Source organism: Alligator mississippiensis, chromosome 2, assembly GCF_030867095.1.
Source record: "Alligator mississippiensis isolate rAllMis1 chromosome 2, rAllMis1, whole genome shotgun sequence".
Classification (NCBI taxonomy): domain Eukaryota; kingdom Metazoa; phylum Chordata; order Crocodylia; family Alligatoridae; genus Alligator; species Alligator mississippiensis.
Window position 1 is genome coordinate 194,984,994 of NC_081825.1, and position 18,270 is coordinate 195,003,263.

The 18,270-nt window shown below is 40.4% G+C and overlaps 1 protein-coding gene across 5 annotated transcripts in view; it reads right to left on the reverse strand.

Moving 5' to 3' along the window:
• The window catches only part of INSC (INSC spindle orientation adaptor protein), a 289,967-nt gene that overhangs the window by 116,757 nt on the left and 154,940 nt on the right, over positions 1 to 18,270 (reverse strand). For all 5 annotated transcript variants that reach the window (XM_019477191.2, XM_019477192.2, XM_019477193.2 and 2 more), the window contains 4 exons: positions 15,097 to 15,442; positions 13,770 to 13,822; positions 11,626 to 11,749; positions 8,614 to 8,727 (listed from right to left, as the gene is read on the reverse strand). In XM_019477191.2, the coding sequence (XP_019332736.2) occupies positions 8,614 to 8,727; positions 11,626 to 11,749; positions 13,770 to 13,822; positions 15,097 to 15,442 (637 nt within the window). The remainder of the gene's footprint in view (positions 1 to 8,613; positions 8,728 to 11,625; positions 11,750 to 13,769; positions 13,823 to 15,096; positions 15,443 to 18,270) is intronic.

Here is an 18,270-nt window from a genome sequence, read left to right on the forward strand (position 1 = left end):
TCCAGCCCCAGTGTCTCAACACTTCAAAAAAAAAAAAAAACCCCACACTCACTGACTGCTGCTGTGGCCGTCGGAGCCTCCGGGGGCTCGTGGCAGAGCCCCCCCCATGCAGCATGCGGCAGTGGGAGCAGGCGGATCACCCTCCCCTCCCCGCCATCTGGCAGGAGCTGGTGAGTGCGGCACTTTTTTTTCTTTCTTTTTTGTTAAGTGCCGGGACACTGGGGCCGGGCAGGGCAGCCGTTGACAGGGCAGGGAGAGTAGATGAGGGATAGGGCCTGGTTAATTTGAAGATTCAGCCAATTTAGCAGCTGCCGAATAGCTGAATCAGATTTGGCCTAATCAATTCAGGACAGTGAATCGAATCACCGAATCGAATCACTGTCCCCCAAATAAGCCAAATCCAAATCTGAAGCGAATACTAGCTGCTTTGCACATGCCTATTAGTCAGCATTCTCCCCACCACATATATAGAATTTGAATCAAGGCCCAGATTTAGGTAAGGGGTACTGTGCTGCTGGAGTTGTTTCCAGAAGCTCTGATCTTTATTAAATTAAATATTTAATAGTACTCAACCTATTATGCTCACCATGGTGATAACATTTTACCTGCCTTCTCTTCTCTTTAAGTTTGTGCGATACTATTGTAAACTGTTAAACAATTGCGGTATTGCACCCCAAACATGATTGCACTTTTGTGGTGAATAGACAGTTTCATTGTTATGACATATTTAAAGGTATGAGTCTGTGCTTGATTGCAAGTGGGAGTATCAGGAGGTATTTTGGCCAGCTCAGTATCTGTTGGAATTCTGCTGAGTGTAAGCACTGTCATCTTTCTGAAGGACACTGCATGTACTCCTCCAACATTTGTGGCAAAATTCTGTTGAAATGTGGAACTGTGGGTTAAGTGTGTTACAAATCAAACTTCTATGGTCCTTGCATTCAGGGAATGCAGGAACGCAGACTGTGGCTTGCCTCTTCAGCAGAGCAAGAGAAATGCAGGATAATTTTTCTCTCTCCCCTGCTTCCATTCACCTCTGGAGGTTTATCATCCTTATCACTTCTTACTCTTGGAAATAAAAAGTAAGAAATAATTCACCAGACATAATTTTCAATTTTGCTATTTACTTTGTCTACAGAATCTCTGCAAACACAAACACAATGAGGTATTTCTCTGACATCTTTGTTATTTGAAATATTCAGTAAGCTCTGTGACTTCCTTTCTTACTTTATTTGAACATATAAACTCAAATTGTCAAAGCAACTCAGAACAGGTAAATTCATTTTTATGTGACTACACAGAGAGCCCAATTCACCTTTGTCTAGGACCTTGGTTAGTTATTTACACATGTGTAAAATACTATCAAATTTTCTGATTATCATTTTATGGCTATTTTGCACTTGTGTAGTTGACTAACATGCAACAGCAAATCAGTTCACAACGAGTAGCATCGTTAGGGTAGGATGACCAGGGCAGGTGCCTTAGGCACTAACTTGTGGGCACAAAAAAATAATAACCACTGCCACAGCCACAAAATCATACTGGTAGTACAACAGCAGCTAGAAAGCACCACTGTCCCCTGGATGCCCAGTTGTGTTGTTACACCTCAGCCCAAAACAAATATATTACTAACACTATGCTAAATTTGTTTGCATCATCTAGTTTGCATTTAGTTGCTAGTTGCTAGTCTAGCAACTGTCACTTTTACACACACCTCTTTTAAAAGATCATTCTAATTTTGGTAATATTAAATCCATACCCAGCATGTAATCAATAGTGTCTTCAGGAGCTCTCTAAATAATTTGATAGGTTACCAAAATAACTTGGCAACATTTCAACTATAGATTTTCAGAGAAAAATGTATGAGTGGTTCTGATTGCTTAATTTAAAAGATGAACAACCACTGAGTGAGTAAACCATAGCACTTTGAAGATTTTATGCTTCATTTGAAAGCCCCAGAAATGGATAGATTTTCAAGGGTGCAGCCTTTCCTACACAAAGCTTGTAAAGTATTTTGGGCAGCTTTCCTCTTAGGTAGCCGATACTGACACCCACAGGTAATCACTGTGCTTCTAATAAGTTTTGTAACATTCATTTTAGAATGAATAGACACTGAAGAGCCTAGCAAATTAGGTCAGGCTGCTAGATCACACCAGATTTATGGAAGCACCTTGGGAAACTTCACTGCTCTTGTTGTAAGGAGGAACAACTGAATCTTTAATTGCAGCAATACAAAACAAGACACAGTCCACGGGGAGAGAAGACAGCAAAGGTCACTCGAAGTTGTCACTCCATCCACCTTCCTCCTGGGGCAGGCTTGGTGCCTAAAGAGGCTTTTATTTGTTGCAGCCACTTATAATGGGCCCCTGGAGTCCATTATGTCTATGAACATTCACAGGGATGAAGGTTGTGGCTATGGTTGGTCTAAAAACAAAAGCAGTCAGTGTGGTAGAGGCGGTAGCTTTAATTAGACCAACTAGGTATTTGCAAAAAAAATACTTTATTTACAAGCTTTTGGGATGCTTTCCTGAAAGCTAATGCCCCCACTCCAGCCCTTCCTTTTGACCCAAATTTGCATACTTGCAGAGCAGCCTCTCCATAATAGAACTTCCTTGCACAGGAGAACTTTTCCATCACCAGTCCTCCTATGAAATATGAAACATCTTAACACGAAAGAAGCAAAATTCAACATCCTGCTTGCCATCAGACGCGTTCAAGATAAATAGACTGCTCCAACTTTTATCTGAGCCTAATTTGCATAAAATTAACTTTTCCATCCAGGAGAACTTATACCACCCTCTAGCTCTCCTGTGCAATATGAAGTTTAATTTCTACCTGGGAGAAATTTTACAATCTTTGCATTTTCCTTTGCCTGAGGAAGGGCATGTGAGCCTGAAAGCTTGCAAGTAAAGACATTTTTTTTGCAACAATCTAGTTGGTCTAATAAAAGATATCTCCTCTACCACACTGAATATTCACAGAGTACATACAGTGTATTCCAGCTCTTGAACTGTCTCCTCTGATTCCTAGTATGGTTCCAGACCCTAAAGGTAAATGTGGGAGGTGACATAGCTCCCAAAGCTGGCTTGGTATCAGCTGGGGATTCCTCCACACCAAGGGAATCCTAAAGCTGCTCACATGAAGCAGCTTTGAGGTTCCTATTATACTCTCAATATCTATGTCCTAAATGAAAGCCCCTATTCTTTATGACATGGAGGTATTTTCCTCATGTAGAAAGGCTTCTTGTGCAGATGCTTTTGCTTTTTTCTATGGATGGTGCAGATGAATTGCTTTTCTCCATGGCACTTTGAAGTAAACACATTGGTAGACATCACACATAAAAATACAAGCTCACCTACCACTCTTGGTATTTTGCATCTATTGAATGAAACATGTTTCAAGCCTAAGGATTGAAAAAAAATGTACTTAAAGAATACAGTGTAAACCTATTACACTACACAGTAGGGGAAAATGAACTGCAATGAGTCTAATTACATAAGATTCAGGCAGACTGAGAAACACTTAAAGAGGAAATGTGCTTAGGAAGTTATATGATTATATTTGCTTTTTAGTAGAAAACTGTCCATCTCTCTCAGTGTCCAACACAATGGAAGTCTTTTCATTAACTTCAGTGGGCTTAGGAGAAAGCTTTATCTTGTTCATGATTTGCCAGTCATTTATATTGTATCTAGAACTTGAAAACGTGTTAGGGAAACTGGCATCAATTAAAGAATGCATGTACCATATCGTGTTCACATTCTAAATACAGTTACCCAGGGCTTTGCTGTTAAAATACACAATCTTTTTTTCTAATTTTAAAGTTACTCAAATTCTTCGAAGGCTGAATCAACAGTACCAGTCAGTCACAAGTCTTTTAAGAAATACATCTTCCCCAGTCCATTAATGTTGTTGCTTTCTACTTTGAAACTTGAAATTATTTTTCTGGACTCATTTACCAGTAGTTCTTTTGTTCTCACTAATAGAAAGTAGTATTCTCTGAATTTTTGGGGAGGAATCCCAATATACGTACTTAAAATGTACCTCCGTTTAAAAAAAAAAAATTCATACACTTCATAAGCATACACCTCACTGACATGAAATATTTCTAAAAGCAGATAAATGACTGGTAGATAAAAGTTGAAGTCTGTGTGCATCTATTTTCCTTTCCAGTTGAAAATGATGCGAAAAAACAATCAGCTAGATTCATATAAAGTTCCAGAAACTCAAATCATTATTGATCAACGTGTCTCAAGAGAACATGATGCTCTTTTTTATAACTCATCTGAAAAATATGTCTTAGTATATTTGGAATTCAGGTATTCTCCCCCATTCACAGAAAATAATAATCTCCTGCAAAAAAAATGGTTGGAGTTATTCTTTTAAGGGACCCTAACATTAAATGAGTAGACAAAATAAAATAACATTTCAGATGGCCAGAGCTAGATGTAAATTTGAAAATGGCAAAGAAAATAAACTCACTGTCAGTCCATTTTATGTAGGTACATTTATCTTAATAGTATCCTGAATATCAAGGGAATATTTTCGCCCTTTATTTTCAAATAACCTTCAATCCCTCATGTCAATGAGAATTGAGTGTCTGGACCGGGGTTGTATATGGTACATTATTTTTGAATGGCACCCAGTGAATTTAAAACTGCTGTAAGATTTCACTTTTCACTGAAGCATAAGCTTCTAGCGCACATTGTGCAAGAAGGTATTGAGATAATTCTAAAGTCTAATAGTTAGTGTTTAAAAAGGAAAAAAAGAAAGAGATAAGAAGGAGCTGTGGTATGTCTATTCAGAAACTGATGGAAACCTCTACTACAACAAAAACATATCCTTCTAGCATGGATGGCAGAAGTAGGTTGACACTAGGCCTGTGCAAACTGGCTAGTATTCGCTTCGGATTCAGCTGATTTGGGGGACAGTAATTCAATTCCGTGATTTGAATCACTGTCCTGAATCAATTTGGTCGAATCTGATTCAGAGATTCAGCTGCTGCCAAATCTACGAATCTCCGAATCATCCAGGCTGCCCCACTGACCCCAGCTCCCATCACTTTGAAAAATAAGCCCCAGCTCACCAGGTGCTGCCAGGCAGGGGGCAATACCTGCTGCCCCCCACTGCCTCATGCTGCATGGGGGGCTCTGCATGATCCACCTGACCCCCCGCCACTGTCCCAGCCCCCCACCATGCCTGCCCTGCCTGCCCCATCTCCAGCCCTTTAAGAAAAACAACAACAAGAAAAACCCCCACACTCACCCCTTCCTGCCAGGCGGGGGGGTGGGTGATCCCCACTGTCCCCTGCTGCCCCGTGCCATGTGGGGGGCTCTTCCATGAGCCCCCTAAAGCCCCGAGGCTGCTGCAGGAGCAGAGAGTCCCAGGGTTTTTCTCAGGGATTTTTTTCTTAAAGGGCCAGAGCTGGGATGGATGAGGCAGCCATGGTGGGGCTGGGAAAGTGAGGGGGGTGGTCAGGAGGCTCATGGCAGAGCCCCCCATCCAGTGGGAGACAGTGAGGATTGCCCCCCCCACCTACCCACCCACCCAGCAGCACCCAGTGAGTGGAGCTTTTTTTTAAAGCACCAGAAGTTGGGGCGGATGGGGCAGCCATGGGGAGGAGGGGCTGGGGGCTGGCAGTAGTCCCCTTTTCCAAAGATTCAGAGAGCTTCTAACTGATTTGGACCTTTTAATTTTTCCCCTGATTCAATTCAGATTCATTTGGCCACTGAATCAAGCCAAATCTCTTCTAAATCAAATCACCATCCAAAGCTTCACACAGCCCTAGTTGACATTACAAGGAAGCTACCAACCCTCTTAGGCTATTTGTCTTCCACCTAGATTCCAAAAATACTGGTTCTACCAGGTATCCATCATGTAAATATCTCTTGAACAAACTTTCCGTGTTTTACTTCCATTCAGGCAACTGGAGCATGACTATTTCATGAGCATTCAGAATTCTACTATAACCATTTAGATTTTCTAGGAACAGGATAGCAACAAAAGGTTCAGATGCTCATTCTGATTCAACAATCCCTCTCAAATTTGAGTGCTTATCTCAAACTTCTCTCAACTATTCTGAAAAACATAGCCTAAAAATTATGTATAAAAGCTCACAAAAAATAAGCTCTGTCAGGAGACTTCCAGTATTTCCTGTTTTAAGAGTCACAAACCAGACTTAGGGGAAAAAAATCAATCACATTGTTGCTCCACTCCAGCTATTTTCACCTAGCAGATGTGTCCCGAAGGAACTATAACCAATTATATCGTTTAGAGCACAAACATGACTGCTCTAAATTATGCCAGGACTAGCAAAGAGCTTGACTGGAAGGTTGCAGCTACATCTTTTGAGCTGCTCCTCTGTTGCTCCTAGCTAGGCCTATGGTATAAATAGATTACTGGTAGCTTTAGTGCACAAGTTACATAGTACTTTCCAAGGTAAGCATATCCTAAGTTTTGAGGTGCATTTCTAAGGTTTGATTGCACTTAGAGTATAGATAGATGAAACAACTATGCTGCTTTAAAAGGCATGGAGGGGTTATCCCATTCAGTCTACACTATTCCACAGCCAGGGGAAACTAAATTGAAATTTACCATTCAGTGGTAAATTATTGTGGTTTAGCTTCACATACTGAAACATAAGGGGAGAAAAGCGAAAGAGTTACAAGAGATCAAGTGCATGCAAAATTCCCTCTAGCAGTATGTTTCATCTGTCCATACTATATTGAGATAGTTGGTCTGTTTTATTCTATGATGTGTGCTTGTGTTTTTCTTTTAAATCTTTAAACTAAACAGGTTTTATTAGATACAACAATCTGTTTGCTATGGAAGAACATAGTTGTAATACTCAAACTATGTAATAAACATAGTTTATGAGTATTACAGAACTCAAGGCATTGCTGAAAAAAATAAAAATTAAAACACTTTCTCTCCATTCTTGTACTCTGTCCTGCCTGAAATCAGAATATAAATAAAGTACTGAAATACTGAGGGAAAGATCCCCCCCTTCCCTCCCCCATGTGAAGGGAGGACCTGTTCCTTTAGCTTACATTCTATTATATTTCTTTCAGCATTACTTGTTCAGTCTCCCAGCATGTAAATTACATCACTTCAGATTTAGAAGATGAAATTCATAACAGTGAAAACATGCAACATATGGTAGCTGACCTGACAAGCTGGGTAGCTAAGTCCAGGAAGAAACTGGTTTTTAGACCAGGGGTCAGTAATTGTTCGCTGCTATAGTATCTGAGTTGTCTTCTACACTTTCCTATCATTCCTCTGGAAGTTAATCTTATCAATATTTTTAAATAACTAAATGGGGAAAATGGTTTCTGGATGTCAAAGTTTATTTTCTATTAACTAGATTGGCTTTTCCAGTACAGATGAAGGTTATACTGGTACTGTAAATTCATAAGAGGTGCAACTGCCAAGCAGGTAAGATATATCACTATGACTTCTTCAGCTGTGTTTTTGAACCTCACTCTGACCATACCTGGTCATTCAGGCAAGGGAAGTCAAAGACAAACAGATGCAATGTTACCCACATAGGCTGCTTGTTCCTGAAACTGGCATTAAAACTGCTAAGCTGCTCAGCTCAGGCAGGCTTTTGACATTTTGGGCTAGGGTCAGACATTACACATAAACCAGTTTAAGTGATCAGAAACTGGTTTAAATCTGTAACACAACAGATGTTCAGTGCACATAAACCAGTTTGAGAAAACCCTGGTTGAATGTAGTATCAGATTTGGCTCAAACCTGTTCATGCAATATCTGTCCTAGACTCCTTGCTGGTTTAAGATGAACCAGAAACCCCCAGCATCCTGGCATGCTCTCTGGGTGGGGCTCTCTGCTCCACAGCAGGGCTAGCCCCTCCCCTCTGCTCCCTGACTACAGCTCCAGGGACTGGGAGCTGCTTCCCCCCCCACCCTCACTACTCCCTGCTAAGCAGGAATTCCCCCCTCCCCTCTGCCTTGCTGAGGAGATGTCTGTGTATTAGCTAGCAGACCACATGCTGGCTACAGTCCCTGCTGAATCAACAGGTAGAATCAACAGGCAGAATCAACAAGTCCTTCTGTTGTTTTCTTAATTGGGGGATGAACACTGTTATCAATTCCCTGCTAGGCTAATCAGAGCTCCTGCTGGAGCATGGCCACACCCCTCATCAGTTCCATGCTGTGGAAGGAAAGGAAGCCTGCTCTAGTACCCCCCAGCTTCTAGCCTGAGCCACTGCAGGCATGTGCCTACATTTCTGGGATGTCTATCCAGTTACAAATCTGATTTAGCCTAGCCAGGTTAGACTAACCTGCAAAGATTGAATAAATCCAGGCTCAGGCTTTTTGAATATCTGTCCCTAGCCTCAGACTGTAAATTGAAAATAAATGCACAACAATTAGAAATTTTGAACAAGACACATCTACATAATAAATATAACAAGTCATCTAGTTCTAGATGGGAAGAGAGAGCAGCCATTAAATATTTCAGAATTCTAATGACTCCTCTAAGAACAGAGTACCTTCCCCAGCAGTGTACCCCACACTATCTGTGGAGTTCCTGGGCCATTGTAATGACAGTATAAAAAGCAATTTAACTTTATGGGGAATTAATTTGTGGGCACTTTACCTTAGCTATGATGCGGCACAAATGAGCACCCTCCTGGGTAAGGCTGAATAAGCTGCGTGTAGCCGATTCTGTGATGTATATATTTTCTGATGAATCTATTTGTCTCACCAGGTTCTGTGTAGCATAATGATATAAAAACACCAGTTATTTTCAATAAGAAAAGTCATGGTGAGATATCTAGTCAGTTTAACCAGTTCCAAATTTATAATTGACAAAGTGAAAGTGGGAGCGAGACATATTATTTGGGCCAAATTCTGCCTTCCATGAATCTGTGTTACTGCACTTATTTCATCTTTGCAGTGCTGCAACTGAGGACAGGATTTGCCCACATATCTACTTATATCTCTGTTAAGAAAATAATGCATAGGCAGCCAATGGATAATTTAAGAGCTACACGTTGCTCACAAAGCCATTTGAAGTGGTTCATTGGAATTCAGACTCATATCAATGATAAATGTGCATTGATCATAAAATGCACATACCCAAATGTCAGTATAGTATTCAACTCTCTACTCTATCCATGGAACCTTTGGCTATCCTTTTCTTCAGAATAAGTGACGGAAACAGTGGCATTTGAAGGTGGCTCTTCTGAATACCAGATGCCCAAGAACTGGTAGATTATGGTAGTCCTGATGGCAGGGGCCATGCAGCTGTTGTGCAGCCTGTACCAGCAAGGGAAGCTGTTGGTACAGAGCAGTTTGGCAGGTTCAGAATTTTCCTTTAAGAGTAATTCAATCAGGAATTTCCCACTACCTTCCAGTCTTGAAAGAACAGCAGGTCTTGGGATTTGGGGTTTTAAGTTTAAAAGGTTTTCTTTCTTTTCTTGTTTTATGTTATTCACCATTATCCCTTGACTGAAATTTTTGCCACACATATATGGTAGGATGTGTGATTTTGGGGACCAGGGATCAGATCCAATTTGCACCTAAATCATGATCCTGGGCTCCTTCTGCACCAGCAAGTTGAAAGTTGGGTGTCAACAAACAGTTGATTGTTGGCTGGCTCTAGGGACAGACTAGAGTAGAATCAAGCCCTGATCAGCTGCTGGATTGGGACCACACCAGGACTCAAACCAGGTTGATACAGTGCAAATCCTACTGAAGTTCAGCTGATCATTGACCAGCAGGTAACATGCCAGGACCAGCTGGAGAAACCTGGTGCAGTCCTCCCTGCCACATGTTCAATTTATGGTGCTATGGAAACCAACCACAAATGATTACATATATTTGTGTAATAATCTTGTGGCTTATTTTCTGATTTATTATGCCATTAAGTACCTGAACATGTGGCACAGTTACACTTAAGACATAATTTAACTGGTTAATTGCTTCTCCGGTCTGTCTGCCAGGGGCCTTAGAGACCTAGAAAGTCCTAATTTGAAGGCTGCAGCCTTACTGTATAGTTACAGTAAAAGGTTCATGGTGACATCTACTGTGCTTTGCTTCTTACTCCAAAATGTAACAGCTACTCAGGCCCAAGAAAAGATTGGACACTGCACTGATAAAGTTTTTAAATGATTAATAGTGAGAATTGTTATTATTTGGGAGAATAGTATTTGATTGATCATGGAATTACAATGTGATTTTCTAACAGTGATTAGTTTGCTTATCTTAAAAAAAGTATATAATAAATGTCTGTTTCTCTCCTATTTTAATAGTATTTTCTACCACTAGACTACATGGTTCTATGATGGTACTACACTAAGACATATTCATTGCCTTCCATCTAGGTAGAATATCTCATTGGCCCATAAGCCTACAGACTTATGACAAGAGTACTGCATAAATTGCTAAAATGTGAAGTTGACAAAAGGCACTTTTTCCCCTTTTAGATATAAGTTACTCTAGTTTTGCAAGTGCACCACTGCATTTGTGCAGGTTAATGCAGTTCTTAGAAAAGCAAAAATTGCAGGATGTAAATTTAATGTTACTTGCTCCACAAGTTTATATAATCTTCTCAGAAGAGACAATTCATGGCAGTTTTTGTTGAGGAAAAGAAACCAGGGACCTATTCATGCATGGAACAGCACTGGCTGCTGCACTGTTGGCACTGGTGTTGTGGCCAGCAGCCAGCTGCAGTGGCAGCTAGTGTTGTGCCTCCTTACCTCCCGCACACAAAAAGCAACAATCAGGCCTACAGCTTCTGTCACCCCCTGTGAACACTAGGTCAGAAGAAATAAAACACATTCTTTCAAGTTCTGTAAGGGACTTTCTTCAAGAAGGATAAGAACATAGCATTCATGTATAGATGACCCCATACTTCCAAGTGACTAGGAATATAAACACACATTTCCATGTATAATAGGGTTCAGAGGAATTATTTTAAAAATAAAGTAAATCCTACTGCTCTTAAAGAAAAATGGATATTCTGACTAAAATCTAGAATGTTTTATTCACCAATGCCAACAGTCTAGTATAGCCACTTGTCAATATACATATATGGCATATATTTAAATATTTGATTATAACATTTTATAGGAAGTTTAGTCTGTGTTGTTGGTCTGGGGGAGGTAAAATCATTCGCTATCCTAAGGAGAGGATTTTACAAGATGACTGGAGTAGGTCCAAAGTTCTCATTATTAGGACATTATGCAAAAGTAAGCGTCTTTCAACTGAAGAGAGGCCAAATAGTGGAGCTGATGAGCACAGGCACACAGCTAAGCACATGACTGCTTTGCTGGAGGATACTGAAATCAGGTCAATGAACATGAAAAGTAAAGGAGGTCAATATTCTGGAAAAGCCAGAGCCGCACATTGGGATGGAAGAGACTGTGATTAACAAAGGGCCCATTTGAAGACTTGAGTAGGAAGCTTCCAGGGCTGATGAGTTTTTTTCTCCCAGTTAGGAAAGCTGCATCTGTTTTTCAAGATGCTTGAAGCACTACGCCCAGGTTTGTTGCAATCTGGTCTGTAAATCTCTTACTTCCATCATTCAGCAGCTTTCACTCAATACCTCATTTTCTTTTTCTTAAAGAAATGTTAAGGGCATAGCTTGCATTCAGCATTTACTAACCCGTGTTTCATGTGCTAAGATCAGTTCTATCAACTGGCCAAAATAATGAGCAACTGTAGTTAGTGTTTCATTAATACAAGGTTTCATGGACTTTAATATCTGTTCGTCCTCAGTTTGTATGCACCTGGAAAGAAACGGAAAGAAAACGGGTGAAAAAAGAAAGCACTAGAAGAATTATACACCGACTTCTTATAAACTGAAACAGTTGAGCACTTTATTTTGCACAAATGTGTTAGCAATGGCAATTTAAATATTCAAGCCAGAATGCATTATAAATTAATCACAACTCACCAGTTCATGATTTACTTCATACACTATAAGCCAAATTAACTTCAAGTACACTTCTATCAATTCAGAGTAACTCAACCACTATTGATTAAAGTGTACTGTTGTAATCCGCTCTTACACGGCTACATTTCAATTGAAGATTGTTATATCCCTCTTTCAGATCATACTTAAAGGGCCAAATGAATATGCCCAGGTGTCAAATGTCATTGAAATCATTCTGGATTTAAATTGTGTACCAGCGTGTAGATCTGACCATCTACACAAAGGACTACACGCAACAACTTCATGAGTGGAATTATGTAGCAGCCATTCTGCATCTAAATCACATTAGGCCAAAATTTTGAGAAGAGCTGAAAAGTAACTTTTGCATTACAAGCTAAAGGGTGAATTTAGATAGCCAATAATACACCAATAATGTTTGCTGTGCAAATGATAAGAATGGTAGCACAGCAACCTGATCTAGGTACCAAGACTGATATCTGTACTCTTTCCTAACAGGTCATGGGATATCTTAAATGTCCAAAATGGTTAGGATCTGTTTTATGCCTACTCTGAAGTATGTCTCCATCACTCATACGGTGGCCCCAAGCATATTGTGGGGACTTCATTTAAGTGCAGACAAAAAGAAAAGTGTAATCTAGTGAAGTTACTTTGTATGGCAGTTTAGTACTACCCATTTATCTAAGTACTACTGAGCAGGGCCAGTTCATCTTTTCTTTTTTATGAAATCTGAGGAGATTGCAGGCTAGGTTGGCATTATTGAAGATAAAATTTATTTGCTTAACTGTGTTGTAGCCCATATTTGGAGTTTATAAAATAATCCCGTCCAAAACTAAATTAATAAATAAATCAATTCATTTGAATGAAGGTTTTTAAAAAAAATATATAGCCATCATAAACAAGGAAATAATTTAGCTATTCAGTATCCTCATCTTGCTTAACGATTTCCCCTTTCGGCCTTAATCTGTGTTCCATCTACCACTCATATCCCAAAGAAGTCAAATAAGCGAAAGAAGTGATCTAATTTGGAGAGGTGTTAGCATCCACAGTACCCACTGAAGTCGATAAGGCCTGTAGGAGCATGCATGAAGAATATTTCTAAGCAGAACAAATTTGGGGAAAAAAAAAAAAAAAAAAAAAAAATCAGCAGTGATCAAGAAACATTTTGTTATCATCTTCTGGTAATTAGATGTTATCCCTGAAGATTCCCTGAGCTGAATGACTGGCCCAGTATTTAAAGTAAATCAAAAGAGATTATTGATTGGGTCATGGCTTTGAAAACAAGGAAACTTCTGTTAAACTTTTAGACAGCAGCTTGAGAAACATTAAGAGAAGAATGGTTCTTTCCCAGCTCTTACTCTGACAGAGCTGTACAGTGCTTATATCAGTGCTTTAAACTTATCTAATCAAGAGAACTTATATCACTGTTTGCAAAATGGTCAGGAAAGCTTGCATCAAAACTTGCCACATTCATGTATTTAATATGTGAACCATAACTGCTACTTTCAAACATAGGGTGAAATCCTGGCCCAATTAAAGCCAACAGAAGTTTTGTCACTGGATTTGACCCCAGGGTCTAAACTTTGTATTGAGATCCACTAATACGGGCCCTTATGTCTCTGTCAGTTTATCTATGCAAAAACTGATCCCTATGAAAGACCAGGATCTAATAAGGACAAAGTACTGACACAAGTTTAGGCATTGATGACCTAACACTAAGGAGGTCTTTTCAACGAGAGTTGTAGATGTTCAGTTAAAACTTTCAAAAGTGGATCGTACTCCATCACGGTGGCTACACATCTGGTAACATAATTAAAAAGCAAAACTGATCATTCAAGTCAGGAAATGTAATTTACCTTTCTGTGAGTGCTGTAAATTCTGAACATTTTTCTATTAAAAGTTTTTCAAACTGCAAATAGAAAAAACAGAAACTGTGTTTAAGATAATGTGTGATTTATAAAGATTTCCTCTTCATAATAAAGAACACTCAGTTACAGTCATTAAAAAGTAGTCAAGAAAGATCCCTTCTACAAGGGCAGGTAATGGCATCATTGGATCTTCTGCAATGCATGATCCACACAATTGTGCCTCCTGTCATATGACAACTGATTGACAGAAGGTGTGATTTTGGGATCACACATTAGATCCAATTGCACCTTATTGCTGATGTAAGGGGAGCCTGATCCTGGGCTTCCCCAGCATTGACAAAAAGCAGGCTCCCATGTCTGGGAGTCCCCTTTGCTGATGGGCTCCTATCCATGGAGGCCACATACAGCTGAGACCAAGAGTCCCACACCTGACAGGACACCCCCCACCAGGTGCAGGACTCTTGGTCCCAGCTACGTTTGGCACAGCTGGGACCCAGATCCCTATCAGGCACAAGGACCCTGAGCTCTGCTCTGTGCATGGGCCCAGGGGTTTCACCCATCTCTGAGCCTTGGGGCTTATGGCTGCTGCAGTCCCCCAGGCTTGGGGGTTTCACACTGTGCATGATGTACCCCTGCATTTGGGAGCCCTGTCAAACGACAGGGGAGACCCTGCTACACATGCAAATTAAACCTCAATAGCAACCAGCTATAAATGTACACATCTTCAAAGTCTAATTTGTTAGCGCTTTCCATCATCTGATAAATAATTGGCATGTGTAGCTGGTCTTAAAAAGTAACTGCACCATTAAGGAGTAAATGGAATAATACCTGTAACGTGTAGAAGGGGACAGAGTAACATGCTTCACGTAGACACCAATTTCTTCATTTCTATTTTAGCTGGCTTCTCTCGATAGGTATAGGACCAATAAGAAAACTGAACCTAAGCTAATGTCAATACCATAAAGCAACATTTCCTTGCAGATACTGATTCTGACATTCCAGTAGTCTTATATGGAATAAACTGTGCATTAGTAAACCATAAAAGCTGCAAAATCAGGCCCATAACAATGCTAGGACCCAAACATAAGAAATACATGTCTTCACAGGCAAAGGAGGACTGGAAAGTTCTAATTTAGAAGATTGGCAATGGGTCTTTTTCTGACTTACTGAGAAGGAGTAACATTTATTATAACTGGAAAAAAAACAAGCAAAAATACCTAGGCTTGTTCCCAAAAGACAGAATTCCCACATTCTAAACACAGTTTATAAAAACAAAGCTGACAAACAAAGATATATTGGAGAAAAAATATCCTACCTTGTGCATTTCTTCTGAAGAATGTCTGGTAAATGTGTTGTATTCATTTATCATTGACCGTACATGACAATTGACTCTTACTGTCATGCTGTGTACTCTCTGCCATCTGCTCTTCTCTAGTTTTTGAGCAATCCTGGTCAACTCTGTGCTTATGATCCAAGCTCTTTTCAATAATAACTGCAAGTTATCCCACACACTATATTGCGATGAAAGAATAAGTTCATTCTGTGCATCATCCTCTATGCTGATTGGCTTCGACTGAAGAATACACATACATTCACAATCCGTCATCAACTTCAAGTCCTCCATCCAGCGCTGGACAGAATCCACTTGAATATAGTGCATTCTAAAGTGAAAGTAGTAAAAAAGAAAAAAAATAATCACAAGAAAAAGACTGGAAACAATTTAGATAGAACCTTCATTATCACAATATTAAGGCTACGTTCTCCCATTGGGTGGATTTCAAAAAGTAACCCAATGAAGTTGCAACCTGGCTACAATATGGATATGACATGCTTCACATTCCAAATAGGTATTTCTCTCACCTATTCGCTACTCTCACATGAAGAGTGTATACATCTCCTAAAGGAACCGTGATCTGGACACACTGTCATAATTACCAGTCCATTCTGTATATTTTCTTGATACTAGCTGGTGCTGTAGCACCCCCACTGAGAATCACTGGTCTACATACTGCTGGACCCATCGCTCACCTGCTTAACTATCTGCTACAGTGGCTCTTATTATTTATAGGGAGCACTCAAAAAATAAAGTTTTTTTCTCTCCCTCCTGTTTTTTTTCCCCCCTTACCTTCTGTAAGGCTCCTGCACTGCAGTCTGGGTCAGCTCCGTAAGGCTCAGGCAAGCTCTTACCCTACAGCCCTTGTTAAGTGCACTGACCCAGTTACCACTAAACAAGGTCAGCTGACCCCCGTGCCCCTTGGTTCTGCATTTAAGCAACTACTCCAGTACTCAAGCCTTGCTGTTCAACAGACTGGTCCTCAGTAACTCCTTCCAGCAAAATCTCTGACTTCCCTGGTTTCTGACCTTGTCCTTGGCTTACTCCTGGATTTCAGCCTCCAGATTCTTCCAACACATCTGCTTCATGATTCCTGATATCTGTTTGGCTTACTTTTAGACTTTACCACATCCAAAGAAAAATCCACAGGTTAACTAAGTCTCTGATTCGCACCTCCTGACCCTGGCTTAGCATTTTGACTCCTGACCTGTGGTTCCTGGCCCCTACCCCTGCAACCCCCCAGCTCCATGCCTGGCTTTACTCACTAGGCAAGCTGGCCTGGTGGACTGACACCATCTAGGAAAAGAGAAAACTAGATGTTTACATTAGAATCAAAGATATAATACCTCTCTTCTCGACTCCCATTACTTTTATAAGTAGTATCATCTGCATAGAAATACTGAGCTCTTGGTGGTGGTATTAAATCCATGCTATCCCGAAACGATCTGGGCTACACATTGGTTGTTAACTGAACCTTTCCCAGAAAGAATGCTCAAAGTAACAGGCCATTTTAAAATAGGTATACATGACTGCTTTAGAAAGAGGGTCAAAAGATTAAAGCAGTATACCAGTAATATTTGCTGTTGTATACAAGAGAATCTATAGAGGTTCACATATTAACATATAGATGTTCTCTGGAAAAAAAAGGTGCTTTTATAGTGGAATTTATGGTCTCCATCTAGATCTATGGTTTCCTACACAGTATGTTCAAGAACTTGAGGCTGAGCATGCTACAGTTTGCACTGTCATGGAAACCTCTCTTTAACTAATTGAACAAAATCTAAGGGGAGCTCAGGAGCTCAATAGAAGCTGTTAACCCTCTCTTAGGTCTTTACATTGTGTTCAGTTATCAATAAGAGCAGGCTGGACTTTCAACTAGCTGACTGAATAAATTAAATAGCATGAGACACACAAAGGGAAGATGGCAGGAAACCCCTTTCCATTGTTCAACAAAGTAAGAAAAAGCTTCTACCTTTAAGAAAAAGCCTGGAGAATTCCTCCTTGTTCCCTGGGTGATCAACAACTTTAGTTTGAAATAGGAAATGGTCTACAGTCTTCATGCCACAGACGTTAAATTGATGGAAGGAACAAGGGAGGCCAGTAGCCTTTACCTGGAGCTAAATTTAATTCCAAAATACAAGCTAGGATGACTCTCTCTTCTTAAGATTCATATATCTGGTGATTTATTAATCCTAAATATGAAACTTTGCTCCTTAACCAAATTGTTGTCTTCATTCCTTCAAGGATGGAATGGGTTTTCCTGCCATCTTCCCTTTGTCTCGTGCTACAGCAAAAGCTGTGTTATCCAGCACCCATGGGGGATGCTGGATAACCAATTATGCCGGTTTCCCGAGAGGCCCGAACAGGTGTCTTTGCCTGTTCAGGCCGCCGTCCCTCCCATTGTGTCAGTGTACCCGGGGACAGGGAATGAGGCCCCAGGAACACTGAGGACAGGCTGCTATGCCCCGGGCCATGGGGGCTCAGCAAAACCGGAAGTGCCATGATGGCATTTCTGGCACTTAGGGCACTTCTGGTTTCATTTTTGCCGTATCAACTGGCATGCCAGTTAATAGAACATGCTGGTTTGTAAGGTGCTGGATAACATGCCATATTTAATATATTCAGTCAACCAGCTGAAAGTTCATTCTCCTCTTATCAAGACAGAAAACAACATCAAGATCTACAGGAGGGTTAACAGCTCTTTTGAGCATCTGAGCTCCCCTTCAATTCTGTTCAATTGATTAGTCTAGTTTAAAAGGGGTTTCCATGACAGTGCAATCTATAGAATCATTATACATCCTGCCCCCTGGGATAGGAAGTAGTAGTGGTAGTAAACAGCACCTGCTTTGCCTAAGGACTGGTTTTCTATGGCTTTCCACAAGACTGTTATCAGAAGGGTGAGGGGTGCATGCAGGCATGCCTATGTGTAACTTGTTGTTCTTCCTGTAAATCTTAAGCTGTTCAGAAGGTGAGAGAAAATGGCATTACCCATAAAACACTAGTAAATCATTTTTTTCTAAAACAAATAGGCTCCCAATTCAAGAATAAGTGCTCTCAGGAGTGCACGTGCACCGTTGTGTACCCCTTACACCTCACCACTGCAAATGTTAATCAGTTTATTGCTACTTGGCTTAGTGGAGTAGCTGCAGGTTAAAG